The 19505-nt window shown below is 43.2% G+C and overlaps 1 protein-coding gene across 1 annotated transcript in view; it reads left to right on the forward strand.

Annotated features, from left to right (window-relative positions):
• PDIA6 (protein disulfide isomerase family A member 6) overlaps positions 1–17885 on the forward strand; it is a 52825-nt gene extending 34940 nt beyond the window's left edge. The window contains 8 exon segments of the mRNA XM_068280301.1: positions 3696–3820; positions 4746–4860; positions 5809–5949; positions 7871–7955; positions 10715–10787; positions 14003–14161; positions 14717–14813; positions 17351–17885. Coding sequence (XP_068136402.1) covers positions 3696–3820; positions 4746–4860; positions 5809–5949; positions 7871–7955; positions 10715–10787; positions 14003–14161; positions 14717–14813; positions 17351–17419 — 864 coding nt within the window. The 3' untranslated portion in view covers positions 17420–17885.
• The last annotated feature ends 1620 nt before the right edge of the window (positions 17886–19505 follow it).

Here is a 19505-nt window from a genome sequence, read left to right on the forward strand (position 1 = left end):
GCCACACCCCTTTCCTATCATTGGGGAGGGTTTTTTTTTTCTTTTAGGGAAATATGACCCTCGCTATCTTTTGGCAATATTTAAGCATGATTATTGCTGTATCCAGTGGCATAGCTAAGGCACTGTGGGCCCGATGCAAGTTTTACAATGGGGGCCCCCCATGCACTCTATACATAACAATTGATACGGCACACCAAACCCTGCCAATGGCAACTACAGTGTCAGTGGTGCAAGAAGGGGATGGGGAACGTTATAATAAGGTTGGTTAATTTTAAGAAGATGTGCATTGAGAACAAATGTAACAAAGTATAGGCATTGGGATGTGTGGCATGTGGATGGGTATTCGAGCGCCTTCTCTGTCCTACCACACTAATATTGTACTTGGGTAAGCTAGACTTGCACGTTTGGGAATTATTTTCTGAAAGGCTTGGTTTACACCCAAATCGGCACCATATCTTCTTTGACCGATCGTTTTCCTTTTCCGACATCCCGTTGTCGTCAGTTGCATGTGGTGTAATGCGTTTTCTGTCCATTCAATGGACTGGAAAAAGAATGCAGATTACAGCTTTCACATGACAACAGATTACAACATCCTGTTTACCTAGCTGCAGCGTCTTCCTGCTTGTAATTGGGTCTTGTCATAGAGTTTTGGGAACTTCTACACCCTATTGGTAGGCCCAACGCACACAAAGTTCTGACTGGTGGACATTTTGTAATAAAATGTAAAAGATTTTGTTTCAGAATGCTGCAGAAAATGAAGAAACCCTGTTTCTCTCCTCATGACAATCAAGATGGCATGAGACAGGAAATTACAGGAACTTCATCATCTCCACTGCTATTAAGTTGGAAATAAAATGGCTCCTCCACAGTACCATAGATATTCATAATGTCCCTTTCTGCCCGATTCTTATCTGCTGTCCAGAAAAATTGTACCTGTTGGATTTAATATTATTTATGACATAATTGAAGTAACTCATGACCTATTTGAATGTAATTCTTTCTTTTGTACTGTTAAATTGTTAGCTACTTGCTTGGTGTTTGGAGACATTTCTGGATTTGAACAGAAAACCTTTTTAATGTAGCAAAGTCTCGCTCAATAAACCTATTAAATCACACACAACAAATTTTGAATCTTTATTTAGCAACTCTATTGCCTGTTATCATCATTATGGTATATTTGGATATCATGGCAGTAAATGGTTACATGGTTATTTGGGTTGAAAAAAGCAATATGTCCATTGAGTTCAACCAGTAAATGTGGTACAACACTAGCCTGCTCCATCACAGAAATCAGTTGATCCACAGGAAGGCAAAAAACCCTTATGCTGGGAATACACGTTAAGTTTTTACTTTAGATAGATGGGTTCGATAGATAAATTCCAACCTGTTGGATCTGGTCGATTCTACTTTCGTTTCGATTCTCCTCATTCAAGTGAATGTAATTGATAAGAAAAGATAAGGAATCGAGAGGGGAATCGAGCAGTGAATCGAGCGTAGAATCGATCGAAAGCGAAAACGACGGCAAAAACGAACGCAAAAACACATCGTGTATTCCCAGCCAAAGCTTGGACCAATTAGCCCTAAAATGGGAAATTCCTTCCTGACTCAAGATGGCAATCAGATTAAATCCCTGGATCAACACCACCAGGAATTACCTAGTAATTATAGCCATGGATAACAATGTACCATAATGAAGCACTGTAACCACCTAAAGTAGCATGCAGTGAACTACTCAGGATACCCATTTACATTTTGTTGTCCTGGTTTCAGCATCAGAAACACTTCCTACATTGCTGTATATTGGATGTAACCCCTCCTTAGTTATGGCTAGGCTAATTAGCTATGTAGTTTTCTCCCAGTGCACTCTGGGAGACCAGATTTTTTTTTTATTTCTATTCAGCTCAGAACACACGAGACCCAACCATTCTGCAGGGAGGTAATTTTCCAGCAGTAAAGATATTGTCACCAGTGATAAATTCCAGAATGTAAATCGAGGAGAGGAAAGATTTTACAAGGGACAAACACTGACTAATGTATCCTCTTATATATAATACCCCTGTGTCTCTGCGTCCCCTCCTGTCCCTGTGTCCGTGCTTTTTTGCTACTGCGCATGTGTAGCACGGGCGGCCGTGGGGACAGGAGGAGGATGGGGGCGGGGTGTGCGGGCAGAGTGGGGGCACGCCCCTGCGTGCTGGCATGCGGCCGGAGGTGGTGGTTGCGGGATGGGAGGAGGGTAGTGAGAGTGGCCTAGAGCACGTTTTTAAATGGGCTTAGGTCTGCTAGTAGATGAATATTGTCACAAAAATAAGCTGTTTTATTCATTCTTTTCCCTACAGTTCCTCTTTAATACTTCTCCCCCAAAAACTTCCTAAAGTAACCTCCAAAATGCACATAAATCTATAATCTTGTGCCGCTGTACAGCTGAAGAAAAGGCGAGAATAGGAGAGAGTGAAATAATGATGTAATTATTCACTAAACATAGATATACTGTTGTACTGAATAACAGCAGACACCATAGATGCCATGTGAATTGCAAACAAACAGTGCATATATCTGTATCCAGTTTAAACTGCACAGAATGTTAATGCCTGGGCACACTGTCACTTTGGAATGCAATACAGGAGACCTCATTCCACTACACTGAATAGCACGCTGCATTGCGCACAGACATGCATGAGCAGTGTGTGGTCAGCAGATAAGTGTGCCCCAGACAGTGCTGTGTATGCCGTGCATATCGCATACTGAGAAATGAAGCTGAAATCAGCTCAGCAATGCAATAATGAACCCGGGTCCTTACAGCTGGTGCGCCTGTATTCGCAGCTTCATCCTCAGACACCAAGACAATGAGGTAGTTAAAGGACAACTGAACTGAGGCATATGGAGGCTGCCATATTTATTTCCTTTCAAACAGTACCATTTGCCTGGCAGTTCTGTTGATCTTTCATGCATCAGTAATGTCTGAATCACACACCTCAGATGAGCATGTGGCATTTCCAGTCAAGCAACTGATCTGCATGCTTGTTCAGGGTCTATGAAAAGTGTTAAGCCCCATCTACACGATACAATTTTTTTTTATTCTATTCAATCTGACATGTCCGATTGGGATTCGTTTCGATTCAATTTGCCATTGTTTTGCAATGGCAAATCGAATAAAATTCCGATCGGACATGTCGGATTGAGTCGAATCGCACAAAAAATTGTATCGTGTAGATGGGACTTTAAAGGCAGATGATCAGCAGAACAGACGGGCAATGTGCGTTGTTTTAAAGGAAATAAATATGGCAGCCTTCATATCCCTCTCACTTCAGTTGTCCTTTAAAGTAAGCTATCCACACGCAGTGGAGGTAGCCATTTTGTAGGCAAAGCTAATAATTAGTGATAGTCCTGTTTAGGAGAACTCGTGGAGATGCATGTAATTTGATCAGCTGATACATTTGCAAAGCTCTTATTTGCTGTGATCAGATTGTGGTTTAGCAGATGATCACGACTAGCAAATCAGAGACATGTAATACTAATAATCCTCTTTTATTGGCTCACCAGGATGAAGGTATGATTTTTATCCCATCATTGTAATAAATTATTTTTCCTTTAGCACGTTCTAAACTATATATTACCATTACAGTGAATGGCTTCTCCTTTTCTAGTTTAGTTTAGTTGATTAATACTTTTATATTTCTTTATTTTTTTTCTTCTAGACATACAGCGGTGGGAAGAAAGAGGTCATTGAACTAACTGATGACAACTTTGATAGACAAGTGTTAAACGGTGATGACGTTTGGCTGGTTGAATTCTTCGCCCCATGGTGTGGCCACTGCAAAAAGTAGGTTTCCCTGTTTACCTTAGCTTCATAAAAAACAAGCTCACAATTCTGTGCGTTATACATATATGTGTGTATAGAATAAGTGTGTTATAGAACAAAACCCACCAGAACCATATAACTCTCCCTCATTCGTTAAATCACTTCTGCCTGAAGACTGATTAGCTTCTTTATAACTGAGAAATCTAAATTAAGACGCGGTCAAGACAAAATGGGTGAATGAAATGATCAGTAGCGGAAGCACAATAATTAACACTAGTTATCATCTGCACCAATGTGCCGGGGTAGGTCGGTCTACATGGACAATGATCGATGTCTCTTACCATCGTTAGGACACTTTTTTGTTAAAGATTCTTGCCTGACCTGTTTCGGAATACGGCGGTCGAGCGTGTGTATGGAGCTTAAAAAGTAGGATGAAACTGTCAACTGAAAAAGTTAAAATAAACCCTCCAATAAGTAATTATTAAGCTTACCTATCCTGTTATTTTGACAAACGCAGACAAACACAGAACATTTATATTGCGCTTTTCTCCTGGCAGACTCAAAGCACCAGAGCTGCAGCCACAAGGACACGCTCTATAGACACTGCTGTGTTAGGGAGACTTGCCCAAGGTCTCCTACTGAATAGCTACAGGCAGAGCTGAGATTCGAACCCAGGTCTCCTGTGTCAGAGGCAGAGCCCTTAACCATTATACTATCCATGTTCACTGTCAGATTTAAGAGAAATGTGAAATGAAAAGAAAATATTTCTGCTGGTTTCCATCTTTACTGTTTCTCTGTGGATTGGGGTCCTGGGAATTCCCTGGAACGTGTTCTTTCCCCACATAAAAGGCTTGTGTTTCTGTATTTTGTAAATGATTCTCATTTGTATGAATTCTTATTAATTTGGACTAGTTTAGGCAATGTTGTGTGTTTTTTTCTCTTCCAGTTTGGAACCAGAATGGGCTGCTGCAGCCGCTGAAGTTGCTGAGCAAACCAAAGGGAAAGTGAAGCTGGGTGCAGTGGATGCTACTGTCCACCAGGGTCTGGCCAGTCGCTATGGAGTGAGTATAGACTGCATTGGGATTTGTACATTATTTTTTTTTTCTTTTCTATGAATTTATATAGAGACATATCTGCTGTGCTCTTGATATCCCCTTAGATACTGCACTGAAATCATTTCCTATCTGGGAGTGATTAGTATGTACAGAGTTTGTACTGTGTATTGAATAAGTCATAAACCTAGGGATGTGCATTCTGGACCAATATACTGTAGTTCAGAGAAAATGGGACACCATAAAAGACAAATATAGTCTATCCCAGTGATGGCTAACCTTGGCACTCCAGCTGTGGTGGAACTACAAGTCCCATGAGGCATTGCAATACTCTGACAGCTCTAAGCATAACTCCGGGAGGCAGAGGCATGATGGGATTTGTAGTTTAGTCACAGCTGGAGTGCCAAGGTTAGCCATCACTGGTCTATCCTCAACTTTCAGCCCTTTAACCTCTCTCCTGGACAACGCAGGTTTCACTCCGGGTCTCAATGCAAAACAAATCCTGTGGTGGGATAGAGACTTTTGGCCACAGGTGAAACATATAAAAGTGGGTATCAGTTGGCACCTAAACGGAATACACTGGCTCCTGTGGCACCTGTTCTTCTATACAGTATCCTCTATAGCAAACATCCACAGAAATGTAACTGATTTTGAACGCTTTTGCTTGCCATACTTGTCTACAGAATATAAGGTGTCCACCATGCTATACTCTCATTTGGTATGCCTGTCCAGCTGTCAGGCAATAGACAAATGAACCGATCAGTGGGAAGGACTCTTCATTTAATATTGCCACCTGCTGGCACCAGGTGGTAAATATAAAATAATTAACTGTGATCACTGCTGAATATAGTGATTACCATATATAAAACACCAGTCATTTCCATTGAAATCTCATTTGTTAAACCGTGTTAAACCCTTCGGGATTGGCAGATAACCCAACTTTATTTGTCCTCCTAGATCCGAGGATTCCCCACCATTAAGATCTTCCAGAAAGGAGAGGAGCCTGTGGACTATGAAGGTGGAAGGACAAGGGCTGATATTGTGGCCCGTGCTCTGGATTTATTCTCTGACAGTGCGCCACCTCCTGAGATCTTGGAAGTAAGTCTTATTCTACACATTCTTTTTATATTCTTTAGGCTGGGGGGTGTGGCCACATGCTTTTTCAAGTTATCACTGTTGTCTAAGTCCTAGGTTCTCAACGTGTGGTACGCGAACCCCAGGGGGTATTTCTGATGGTTCCAGTGGGTATTCGGGTTTAATATACTTAAAGAGAGCCCGAGTTGGGCTAAAAAAAAGGGGGGGGCTACCTGATATAGGGGGCTGAGTGGATCAGGTAGACCCCCCAAAAAATGTGGTCCCCGACGCTCCTGTGGGCCGTGCTGACCCACTTTCACTTCCGTGACCTATAGGTCATGACGCTGCAAGGAGAGACTGTGTCTTTTGCAGCGTGCAGGCAGGTGGGGGAAGCGGCAGGAGGCGCGGCTAGGGAGAGTGAGCTGCCCAATTGCAGCTCAGGAAACCCTATAGGAATGCCCCTGGCGGGCGTTTTGAACAGGGAATCCCACTCCCCTGTGTTTACCTCCGAGATGGCGACAAATATTGTCTTGGGGGGGGGGGGGGGGGGGCTATAGGGCGGTGGTGGAGGACACAGAGGCATGTCATGTGGCAGAGAATGTGCCTCTGTGTCCCATCTGCACACCTCGGGTTCTCTTTAACCAAGAATAACAAATATAGAGTTTTAGAAAATCATAAATCTTATTTAAACAACACCAAATTAGTGTTTTAGCTAATTAAAAGCAATCGTAAATGCTTGGAAATTGTTTAGAACCAATTATCATGTACTACGTTTTAAAAGGGGTACAAACCAGTAAAATGTTGAGAAAAGCTGGTCTAGGTCACCACTGGGGAAGGAAGCAAGACTTTTCAGTGTCATGGTTTAGATTCTGCCACTCAATGACATAGCTAATGCCAGTTCCTGTATAGTTATTGATGAGGCTGCTTGGTTCAGATGTTGGCCTATAACCATAAGGGAATTAGTGATGCAATTGCATAGTTTACATAGACCTCAAACTGCTACTAAGGGAACTGGCCCTGAATTAGCAGTGAGGGTAGTTTGCATCATAATGCTTCCCAATGCTCAATCACAATGCAGTGGGAGCAGTTTGTGCCACTATTGAGGCCGACATCCTGTCTTATACTGAACATACATGGCTCAATTCTCCCGCTCGATCAATTTCCTGCTCGATTCCGCAGGCGACGCTCTTATCTTTCACTCGTTTTTCTTATGTTTTTGCATTGTCTTCAATGCAGAATCGAGCGGCGAAACAATTGGGCCGGAGATCGGACATGTCGGAAATTATCTATCGAGCCATCTAAATGGCTCTGAATCGAGCCGTGTATTCCCAGCATTATAGGACATGCATGCAAAATGGGCGCCGGGGAAATTTGGGCGCCAGAGATAACCGCTAGTAAACCGCTAATAATCCGCAGGGAAAAATTTACCAGTATTTTTCCATCACTAATCCTAACCCTATTCTTACACTTTTATACATAATTAAAAATAAAGTTTTAGTAAATGCATTAAAACAACTGCCTGAACTGGAGATTTATTAAAGACACTCTTATATTATATGTCCTGAAAGGTGTTTGTTGACCTTCATGAAATAAAGGCGGTGAAAAATTTGGCGCTGGATGAAGCCATAAAACGGCTCACCCTGCTCCTGCAAAAGTCCTGGTGGCATTACTGACAATTCCCCCTTCAGGGTTCCCTGGACAATGAGATAATACATCATTTGGACCGAATTATGCTGTTATCTTAATTTGGGCGCTGTCTCTTGACTGCACCCAATTTACTGCCTGAGCGGCGCTGTAGCCGTAATTCCCTTTATGGCGGCGCCTGGTGCGCCCTAATGTCCTGCGCCATTTTGGCCTGACTCTGTAGTGGTGTAAAGCTGTTGTATTTGCTGTTGCTTTGTATGGTGTGTGGAGTGTGTTAGACCTTACTATCCGTTCTCTGCAGATCCTGAATGAGGACACCCTGAAGACGACCTGTGAGGCTCACCAGTTGTGTGTCATCGCAGTGCTGCCCCACATACTTGACACAGGTAACCTCCATCATCACACTGGGCTAAAGAGCAGCACACATCAGAAAGGATCAGCACACCTGGCCTGTATTCAGCATTTCCTGTAATAACATGGCAGGAGTCTTCACCTGGGTCACAGCAGATTATAGAGCGCCTTGGAAGAGGGCCCTTCCACACAGTGCATTGTGTTGCATCGGACGATATCGCTGCATCGCAACGCAATGATATTCCTGTGGGGTTTACACATAGAGTGTAGTGCGGCGGGATTTGAAGCAGTAAAGCACAGCATGGTGTGTGTTAAAGAACAAGCGACACCCATGCTAACCTAGAAATAAAAAACACATATATAAGTAGATAAATACTACTTCTACTTACATAACAGATGTACTGTGCTATCCACGTAATGAATCCTGTGAATTTTATAAAGTAAAAGCAGAAAATCCTATTCTAGGCAGTGGCCATCTTGCCAAGCTAATGCTGACATCATATCCTCCCTGACTCTTGTTTTCCCCCCTCCCTTCTCTTGCTCATTGTGTATTCATTAGATGCCCTCCTCCCAGTCTTCAGACACTCCCACTGAGGTGTATACTAGGAACTGCACTGTCTTAACCTCCAATCGCTGAGTCACCTCAGCCTTGCTTGCAAACACAAGTAATCAGAGGGTGTTTCTGATAAGCAGCTAGGCAGGGAAATAAATGGAAAAGGAGGAATATATTATAGATAAAAATAACTCCCAGCATTCAACTCTTTGGCTCTGTTTGGCACTAGGGCCAGTGCTCCTAAAGTATGTGATAACTACAAACCAGAACAGAAAAAGTTTTGCAAGTTTTGAATGCAGGATTAACATCTTTATCACTTAATACACTCAGACCAGTTGCTGTTGAAATTTGATTTTTATGGTGACAATACCGCTTTAAAGAGACACTGAAGCGAAAAAAAAAAAAATAATAATCTAATGAATTTGTTGTTTAGTATGGATAATTACTAGATTAGTAGCAAAGAAAATTATTCTCATATTTTTATTTTCAGTTATATAGTGTTTTTTATAACATTGCATCAATCTGTAATATTTGCAGTTTACATACTACTTAGCTTTCTAAATGTTTTACAGAGCAGGCTAGTGAACTATTGATCTGACCTCTAGAGAGAAAAAGAAAATACATTGACTGACAGTTGGGATAAATAGATAACAACTGGAGTTTCTTAACTCTTCCTGTACTGAAAACAATATTAGACTTCTGTCTCTGCTCCTAATGTTTTATTTCTTAGCTGTACTACACATGCAAATCATAATATCATATTTTTTTTTTCGCTTCAGTGTCTCTTTAACCGGGTAACACATGGGTTTACAGCGCCAGTGAGGTATACTTCCATTGTACTCTATGCCTCACTGTACATTTGCATCACAGCGGGAAAGCGAGGTGCGACTTTTCGCTTACATTATGCAACAATCTGATTACAATGTAACTGACTTTGTGTGAAAATACATACAACAGATAACTAGAGATGGACCGAACCGTTCGCCGGGCGAATCTCTCTGGGCCTCGTACTACTTCCGGGTTGCTAGGACCCGGAGTAGTACGCCTGCGCTGGCCCGGCGGTGCGCGTCCTATATCGCGCTCCTGTTGCCGGGCACTCTCTGTGCATGAGCGTGATGTCACGCACATGCGCAGAAAGTTCCCGGCAACAGGAGCGCGATCTAGGACGCACACTGCCGGGCCAGCGCAGACGTACTACTCCGGGTCATAGCGACCCGGAAGTAGTACAAGGCCCAGAGATTCTGAGATGTTCGCCGGCGAACAGTTCGGGAACCGTTCGCAACATATCTACAGATGACATGGCTATTATTATAGATATTTATTTTAAAAACCCCAAATCAGAATGGTTTTAGCACAGGACAGCTGGTGCATTTATTTTGTGTTGCTTTGTGAAGATAATTTAAAGGACCATTATTGCAGGAAATTGTAAAATTTAAAATAGATTAAAACAAATAATCAGAGTAAAATGAGATATAAATTACTATTCTACTATGTTGTGGTCACTTACAGTAGGTAGTAAAAATCTCCTCATGGGGGATTCTCAGTATTTAATTGTATTATTTACAAAAGCAGTCCGGGAAAGAACCTATACATAGATGCAGGCCGCGCCCCACCTGTTTGCACAGTATTCTGGCAGGTGGACTGAGCCACTGCCAGTCACTAAGTGCTTTTGAAATTAAAACACTGAGAATCCCTCATGAGAAGATGGACTAGTCCAAAACCTGTACTCTTTATTTATGTATTTTCGTGCATTTTAAAATTTTTGCGATGGAGGTCCTTTGACCACTTAAGCCAGACTGGACGGATATATTTGTTCAAAAATTGCCACTCAAAGGCAATCTGGACGAATATATCCGTCCAGCAGTGTTGTGGCATTTGCGCACGCATATCCGCGTGCAGGTGGCTTGTTCCCCGCCGCTATTACAGGGGATCCATTGCGGAAGAGGAACGAGTATTCCCCGAGGCAAACGATCCCCTGTGAATGAATCAAGAGGCCTCCAAATAGGAGGCATCTTGATTCATGAAAACGTACCTCACAAATTGTAAAAAAAAAAAAAAAAAAACCCTCTCGCAGCGCTCACACTTCCTGATATCTTCCAGGAGAGTGCTTAGCGCCACCTAGTGGCCAAAAAGTAAAATTAAGGTAGAAATAGAAAAAAAACAATACACACTGAGTAAAATCTGATTGACCCCCCTCCCTGCCCATTGTCACGTGGCAACCATGCTGTGATCTCATTTCAGGTGCTGCAGGACGGAACTCTTATCTGGAAGTCATGCTGAAAATGGCTGACAAGTACAAGAAAAAGATGTGGGGGTAAGAAGTTCTGAATTTCTGTCATTAGCATAGAATGTGTCAGTTGATGTTGGGTTTTCAAACTGGGTGTCACAGCCCCCTAGTGAGCCTCGGGCACCTCCCGGGGGTGCCTCAGCATTCATCCCCATGCTTTGTGCATTGCCATCAGGTAATACAACCTCACATTGATACACAATGCGGCTGCATTACCCGCCAGTTAAGCTTTAGTCCTGGCAGCCGCGGTTGAAGTTGAACATCAGAGGAATCGGGGTTGGGCAATGGATCAATGCGCCTTGGCCTGGATAGGTAAGTAAATGTTTGTCCAGCTAACAAGGGTCGCTTACAATCTGGAGTGGGTGCTGAGTTGATGCTGCATAATTATAGGGGGTGTTACAATCTGGAGTGGGTGCTGAGGTGATGCTGCATAATTATAGGGGGTGTTACAATCTGGAGTGGGTGCTGAGGTGATGCTGCATAATTATAGGGGGTGTTACAATCTGGAGTGGGTGCTGAGGTGATGCTGCATAATTATAGGGGGTGTTACAATCTGGAGTGGGTGCTGAGGTGATGCTGCATAATTATAGGGGGTGTTACAATCTAGAGTGGGTGCGGCTGAGGTGATGCTGCATAATTATAGGGGGTGTTACAATCTGGAGTGGGTGCTGAGGTGATGCTGCATAATTATAGGGGGTGTTACAATCTGGAGTGGGTGCGGCTGAGGTGATGCTGCATAATTATAGGGGGTGTTACAATCTGGAGTGGGTGCGGCTGAGGTGATGCTGCATAATTATAGGGGGTGTTACAATCTGGAGTGGGTGCGGCTGAGGTGATGCTGCATAATTATAGGGGGTGTTACTAACTGCAGCTACAATATGGAGAAATGTCTATGTGCTCTACAAGATACTGACGTTTTTCCTTCTGTCCATTCAGAGAAGTGATGCAAAAGCTGGCACTGGGTCTCTGATTATCTGTGGGTGCAAACTTTCAAGAAAACCCATTTACAAATGACTGAAAAAAATAAACTTGTTAACACTCAGCTACAGTGTAAATTGGCTAGGAAAGTTGGTGTAATGGGCGGTACACTTGCCTGGCCTAGTGGACATCATTTTTGTATATCATGCAAAAAGAATCTAGGGCCCTGGGGTAATGGGGTAATGGGATGTGTATGAAGTAACCAGACATGCATGTGCTTGTCATCTGCACTCCACATGGCTTATCACTAGAGATACCAACAAGGACGGCAAACATGCTTTCCTACTCACTAGTTGCCACAGATCTCTCCTACTGTATGAAATTGTGATGTATAGAAAGCAGTATTCTTTCAAATATTACTGAAAGTCACTCTAAACACAACTTAAAAAAAAGCCATACTGAACTTACCTGGGGCTTCCTCCAGCCGCCCATACTCTGTGAGGTCCCTCTGCGTCCTCTGGGTTTCCTCTGTTCTCTCACTGGTGACTCCGGTACCTGCGTGACTTAGCCAGGAGTCGGGGGACCTCACTGACTGCGGGGGGCTGAAGGATGCTCCAGGTACGTTCAATATGGTATTTTTTAGTTGTGTTCAGGGTCACTTAAGTTTCAAGGGGTGTAAAACCTACAGCAAAAGACAGGCCAATAAAAGGTTTTGCCTACATTTCCATCTGCTGATATTATAACTATTATTATTTCTACCAGTGGCATAACTAGACTTAATCTGAACCAGAGACGAAGCACCCTCATGTATTTTACCATATATATCAGTGGGAACATTAGAGAAAACACCTACCTTGCTTTCTGTTTCATCCTTCACTGCTCAGCTTGCTTGTTACCAGCCCTGATAAAATCCCTGACTCAGCATTCAGTCTGGCTTTGCTCAGGAATCATTATAGCTGAGTCTGTCTTCTCTGATGTCTTTTCAAGCCCAAGCCTGCTCACTTCTGGCTCTGCTATAATGACTCAGCTATAACGATTCCTGAGCAAAGCCAGACTGAATGCTCAGTCAGGGATTTTATCAGGGCTAATAAGAAGCAGGCTGAGCAGTGAAGAATGAAATGGAGAGCAGTGTAGGTGTTTTCTCTAATGTTCCCACTGATATATATGGTAAAATACATGGGGCTGCTTAGTCTCTGGTTCACTTTAAAGAGGAACTCCAGTGAAAATAATGTAATAAAAAAAGTACTTCATTTTTACAATAATTGTGTGTAAATGATTTAGTCAGTGTTTGCCCATTGTAAAATCGTTCCTCTCCCTGATTTACATTCTGACATTTCTCACATGGTGACATTTTTACTGCTGGCAGGTGATGTCTGGAAGGAGATGCTGCTTGCTTTTTTGGCGGTTGGAAACAGCTGTTATTTCCCACAATGCAACAAGGCTCCCACAGTGTGATGTCAGGACCATGGTCCTGACATCACACTGTGGGAGGGGTTTCACCACAATATCCGCCATACAGACCCCTCCTGATGATCAGTTTGAGAAAAGGAATAGATTTCTCATGGGAAAGGGGGTATCCGCTACTGATTGGGATGAAGTTCAATTCTTGGTTATGGTTTCTCTTTGCAAAAATGGCAGCATGGGGCCCCCTTGCTCCCCGAACCCCATGCAGGTCACGTGATCGGAAGCCGGCGAATGGCAGCAGAGTGTTTAGCTGTAAAGCAGCATCTGGAAGCAGGAAATAAATACACACGCTCCTGCACACTGTTTTTTGTGAGCAAATGGAGAGTTTTTTTACTAATTGGCTGCACTTGGGAAGAAGGAGGAGGAGGGGCCCCCAAAGCCTCTGGGTCCCCCTGCGATGGCACGGGTCACAGGGGTGATTACTACGCTCATAATTTCTAATTATTATTATTATTATTATTTTATATATAGCAGCAGCATCTTCCTTAGCACTGTACATAGTGAAAAACACATTTTGGGGAACATAGATACATGAGAAGTTCACGACACTGTACAGTCATGACATCCAGTAATACAAGTACAAATACTTGCGTAGCTAATGTGTGGTTCGAGAAATCACTAGAATTAGTGGATGAAGCCGTGGGCCTCCATTGCGACCTACAAATACTAGAGGAAAAAGTGTGGTGGGGCGCTTTAGTTGTGTTGTAGTTTGTATTATATATATATATAATCCATAAACCAACTTCTGTTTGTCTGATCAGTTTTCAGAAGCATATATGTCACAGCTTTATGACCGCTACCAGCTCCCATATAACTGAATGTAGCTCCTGTGTCCTAAATCACTGTTCCTACTCTTGCAGCTGGCTGTGGGCAGAGGCCGGGACACAGCTGGATCTGGAGACCTCCCTGGGCATCGGTGGGTTTGGATACCCAGCCATGGCTGCAGTGAATGCCAGGAAGATGAAGTTTGCACTCCTGAAAGGCTCATTCAGTGAGACAGGGATCAATGAGTTCTTGCGGTGAGAATTTACTGTTACCAATGAATTGAAATAAAACTTGTACTGAAGCTCCAGAATGCTTCAAAATCCTTGTGAAAGTTACCTGTAGTCTTTTGTGTATTGGTATTCAGGATATCCATGTATTGCATTGTGATGTACCTTGCTATGCATTCTGGGTATTTTGTTGTGATGTACCTGGATATGCATTCTGGGTATTGTGCAGTGATGTACCTTGCTATGCATTGTGGGTATTGTTGTACCTGGCTATTAATTCTGGGTATTGTGCTGTGATGTACCTGGATATGCATTCTGGGTATTGTGCTGTGATGTACCTGGCTATGCATTCTGGGTATTGTGCCGTGATGTACCTGGCTATGCATTCTGGGTATTGTGTTGTGATGTACCTGGCTATGCATTCTGGGTATTGTGTTGTGATGTGTATCTGGCTATGCATTCTGGGTATAGTATTGTGATGTACCTGGTTATGCATTCTGGGTATTGTATTGTGATGTGTATCTTGTTATGCATTCTGGGTATTGTATTGTAATGTGCTTTTCTATGCATCCTGTGTTTTAGGGAGCTTTCATTTGGACGCGGCTCCACATTACCAGTTGGCGGAGGAGCTCTTCCTAAGATTAACACAGTGGAGGCCTGGGATGGCAAGGATGGAGAGGTGAGATGGCAGCACCATGCAGTGTATTGCACATTAGTAAAGAGCATGCTCTCCAGCGGCTTAGTCGCAGCAAGAGGCTTTTGTGTTGCCCATTCCATCTTCCCCATGTCAGCTGTATAGGTGTAATAGTGGTTTGCATGTAACATAGTGCATATTAACTGCTATCACAAGACTGAATTCGGGGGCATAATTTACTGATTGTGACCAATCAAGATGGTTCCATCAGCACCTAGAGGAAGTGGTCACTAGAGACTAAAATCTGCTAAAGGTCGGTCTCCGGTCCAACAAAATGCACAACCAACATCTATACGACATGACCAACCATGAGTGTCTCTGATGTCCGCCTCCCTCCCACGCAGTTGCTGGGGAGCTGACGTCACTACAGTCAGTTCTCCATCAGATCCGACGTGCTGACAGAGGCGCTATGCCTTGCCCAAGGAAGGAGCACAATCACAGTGGTGACTGTTTAAAGGGGCGTATCTGTTTCTTCTTTTACACAGTTCCCCATCAGGTTCTCTGAACATCTGTACGAATGCTGGTCTCAACTTGCTTTATTTATTTCCTATGTTGCTGTCAAAGTAGGTAGTAAAAAGCTGACTGATCTGACAGACTTAAAGGGATACTGTAGGGGGGTCGGGGGAAAATGAGTTGAACTTACCCGGGGCTTCTAGTGGTCCCCTGCAGACATCCTGTGCCCACGCAGCCACTCCCCAATGCTCCGGCCCCGCCTCTGGTTCACTTCTGGAATTATAGACTTTAAAGTCTGAAAACCACTGTGCCTGCGTTGCCGTGTCCTCACTCCCGCTGATGTCACCAGGAGCGTACTGCGCAGGCCCAGTATGGTCTGTGTCTGCGCAGTACACTCCTGGTGACATCAGGGGAAGCGAGGACACGGCAGCGCAGGCGCAGTGGTTTTCAGACTTTAAAGTCTGAAATTCCAGAAGTGAACTGGAGGCGGGGCCAGAGCATCGGGGAGTGGCTGCGCGGGCACAGGATGTCTGCGGGGGACCATTAGAAGCCCCGGGTAAGTTCAACTCATTTTCCCCCGACCCCCCCCCCCCCCCCCCCCTACAGTACCCCTTTAATGCAGGGCTGTGAAGTAGGTAAAAAAATCCAGCTTGAAGGAGGAAGTGCGCGTAGTGAGGCTTGCAACGCCTCCAATAGGACGCGTGCAAGCTGTTGCTACGCAGGCAGGACGGCAGAATTGTGGGTAAATAACCCCTTATCATCCAGCTGCACAGCTGCAGCAATTAATGCTCATTTTAGTTACGAATTACCGTAAGCCCATCCCTGCTCCTGAGTTTATGAATCCTCCGACTCCAGGTACCCAGAAATTGCCCCGCCTCCAATGCCCAGAACTTAAAGATAATTTGTACTGTTCGATTTGTACAATAAAAAACATACCAATCGAGTCACTGTGATCTCCTGGGTCCCTCTTTGCCATTTCTGCCACTCCCTGCCGCGATCTTGGCTTTTAATCACCAGTTTTAGGTAGTGTTTACAAACATAATACATGGCCGCTAACCAGGAAGTGATATATGTGTAAATATATAGATATATACATACATGCACAGTAACACACACATACACTAATATGTATGTATATACATATATAATATCTCATGTTACAGTATACTACAAGTTTCTGCACTCCAGTCTGGGATTAGTCACAGTTTCTCAACATGTGACAGGCAGCTCCCTCCCCCCTCAGCCTCACAAACTGCATCACAGACAAGCTGAAACAGAGACTGTAGAGAATGCATAACTTGTCCCCATTACAACAGAGGCAGCCCATTCCTCCCTGGGTCAACAAAGCTTGACAAAGAAATGATTGAATATAATACAGAGACAGTGCAACTAGAAAGGCTGCAGTAAGCCAGACCACATTAGAACAGGTATAGGAACTTATAGGATAGAATAAATAAGGCTAAACATTTTGTTATGGCCCATTCACACTAGAAGCGCTTTTATGAGTGTTTTGCGATTGAAAACCGTTTTTTAAAATTGCTCCTATTCACTTTCATAAAAATGAATGCGATTGTGAAATCGTGGTGATTTTACCGCAATTTTAATGAAAGTGAATGAAACTGATTTTTAAAAGCCGCTAATCAATCGCAAAACGCGCAAAAAAGCGCTTCTAGTGTGAATGGGCCCTTACAGAGTCTCGTTAAGACTAGACCAACTCCCCATGGGAGATTCTCGGTGTTACCATTATTCTTTACAAAAGTAATCATGCCGACCTCCCTAGTTGCTTGCAAGCTATTGTGGCAGTTGGTCTGTGCAACTACTGTACAGTAAGTGCTTTTGTAAATAAAACTCTGAGAATAAGGAAATGGACTGTACCTACTGTGAGTGACTGCAACATAGGAGAAAAGTAATTTATAGTGCATTTTACTCTGAGTAATGTACATTTATACGTATGCATTTAAGTTTTACACTTATTTTGCAAAATGTGTCTTTTGAGGTCATTATAAATCGGCAGTGCTTTTATTTTTTATAAAACCTTCTTAATTTCAAATGTATTTTTTTTCCCATAGTTGCCGATGGAAGATGACATTGACCTCAGTGACGTAGATCTTGATGACTTTGATAAAGATGAACTGTGAAATGACACTATATGACCTCCCTGTTGTATTGTTACATCCCACTTCTTGGAGGAACTCTCACAGCTTGTGGTCATCTGACCAACCGGCGCAGCGGTTGGCAACGGCGTCCTTTTAATCCAAGAGACACTCGTGCCCTCGGGCGTTCCTCTCGGGAGAACACTGAAAAATTCTATGAATTGTTGTAACAGTGAATTTCATCGTATGGGGTTTAGATTTTGCGGGGAGCTGATGCTTTGGTTTTGAAGGTTGGGGAGGGATGATATGCGTGTGTTTGTAAAGGAAATGTTGCTGGCGCCCTTTTGGCATTATGGTAATTTAAGAAGAAGAAGGAAAGAGCGATGTTGTCTAAATATTTCCTCAGTTGATGCTGCAATTTTTATTTTGTTTTACATATTTTATGTTGGGGGTATTTTCATCTGCATATTGATCAGCTTGATTCAGTTTCCAAATAAAATATTTTTTGACATATTGCTTGTTTTGTTTTAAGGGCTTCGATGGCATTCATCCAGCATTTATTCAGATAAAAGGGTTTCCAAGAAAAGTTTCCCTCTTCTTCCCCAGACACAACATTTCTGACCTCTGATTTGATTTACTTTAAAGTAAAGCCGGATTTTGAATAATATACTTTCCATAATGTTTTGTTTTGTGGTGCTGTGACATATGCCACAGCACCATCCTCCAGCACAACCCTAAATACTTAATCTACCTGCATAACATGTATTGCACTGTCCACGTTTTGATTTCAGTGACTTTTTTCAGGGGTCTAGTCCTGGGAAAAAAAAGGTGTGGACTCACCCCAAAAACGCCTGCGCTATGCGTGGCATGCCAAAAAATGGGTGTGGTCAAGCATACCGTGGACGTGGTCATGGGTAGGACCAAATATACATGACCTTAGCAGTAATGTTAAAGAGAACCTGTACTGAGTAAAATTATTTAAAATAAACACATGAGGTAACTTCACATGAACATTACATAGTTACCTTGCATCAGTTCCTCTCAGAAACTCACCATTTTCTTCTTACAGTGATCCCTTCCAGTTCTGACAACATTTTGTCAGAACTGAAATATATCAGTTGCTGTCAGTTATATATCAGTTGCTGTCAGTTATAGCTGAGAGGAGAACTGATGTGTCCATGTTTCCCTATGGCTCAAGTGGGCGATGTTACAGTTGAACTGTGTGCTGACCAGAAAGCTGTTATGGGGTAATAGCCATTTTCAAAATGGAGGACGGAGAATTCCATTGATCACGTGGGCAAACAGGATGCGGGAGAGGAAAAAGAGATTGAGGAGTAGACTACACAGGAGGTAAGTATGACTTGTGTATGTTTATTTTGACTTTTAATTTTCAGTTCAGGTTTTCTTTAAAGGTCTGCCGGGGAACTTTAAGCTCTGCCATAGTGTCCCCCCCAAAAATAGATGTAATCTGACAGCATTTCACCAAAAAGACAAGTAATCTGGTAGAAGTTCCTCCAAAATACAGATTATATGGCAGTGGTTCCCCCAAAATAGACAATGTGGCAGCAGCAGTTCCCCCAACATATACATAATTTGGAAGCAGTTCCCCAAAATACGTGAAACCTGGCAGCGGATCACCCACAATACACGTAACACCCAAAATACATATACCGGTAATCTGGCAGCAGTGGTCCCCCAAACATACACAATCTGGCAGCAGTTCCCCAAAATACATGTAATCTGGCACCAGCCAATCCCCTAACCTACACATAATCTGGCAGCTGTTCCCCAACATACACTTAGTCTGTTAACAGTGGTTCCACAAAAATGCAGATAATCTGACAGCAGTTCCCCCAAAATAGGTACCCCCAGCATAGGTAGCCAGGTCTATAGGTGTCACCAGTATACGTAGCCATGAGTATTGTAGTCCCCAGTATATGTAGCCAGAGGTATAGGTGCCCAGTATATGTAGTCAGGGGTATAGCAGTCCCCAGTATATGTAGCCAGAGGTATAGGTTCCCAGTATATGTAGCCACGGGTATAGGTGCCCAGTATATGTAGTCAGGAGTATAGTAGCCAGAGGTATATGTCCCCAGTATATGTAGCCAGGGGTATAGGTTCCCCAGTATAA

This window comes from Hyperolius riggenbachi, chromosome 4 (genome assembly GCF_040937935.1).
Source record: "Hyperolius riggenbachi isolate aHypRig1 chromosome 4, aHypRig1.pri, whole genome shotgun sequence".
Taxonomy (NCBI): Eukaryota; Metazoa; Chordata; class Amphibia; order Anura; family Hyperoliidae; genus Hyperolius; species Hyperolius riggenbachi.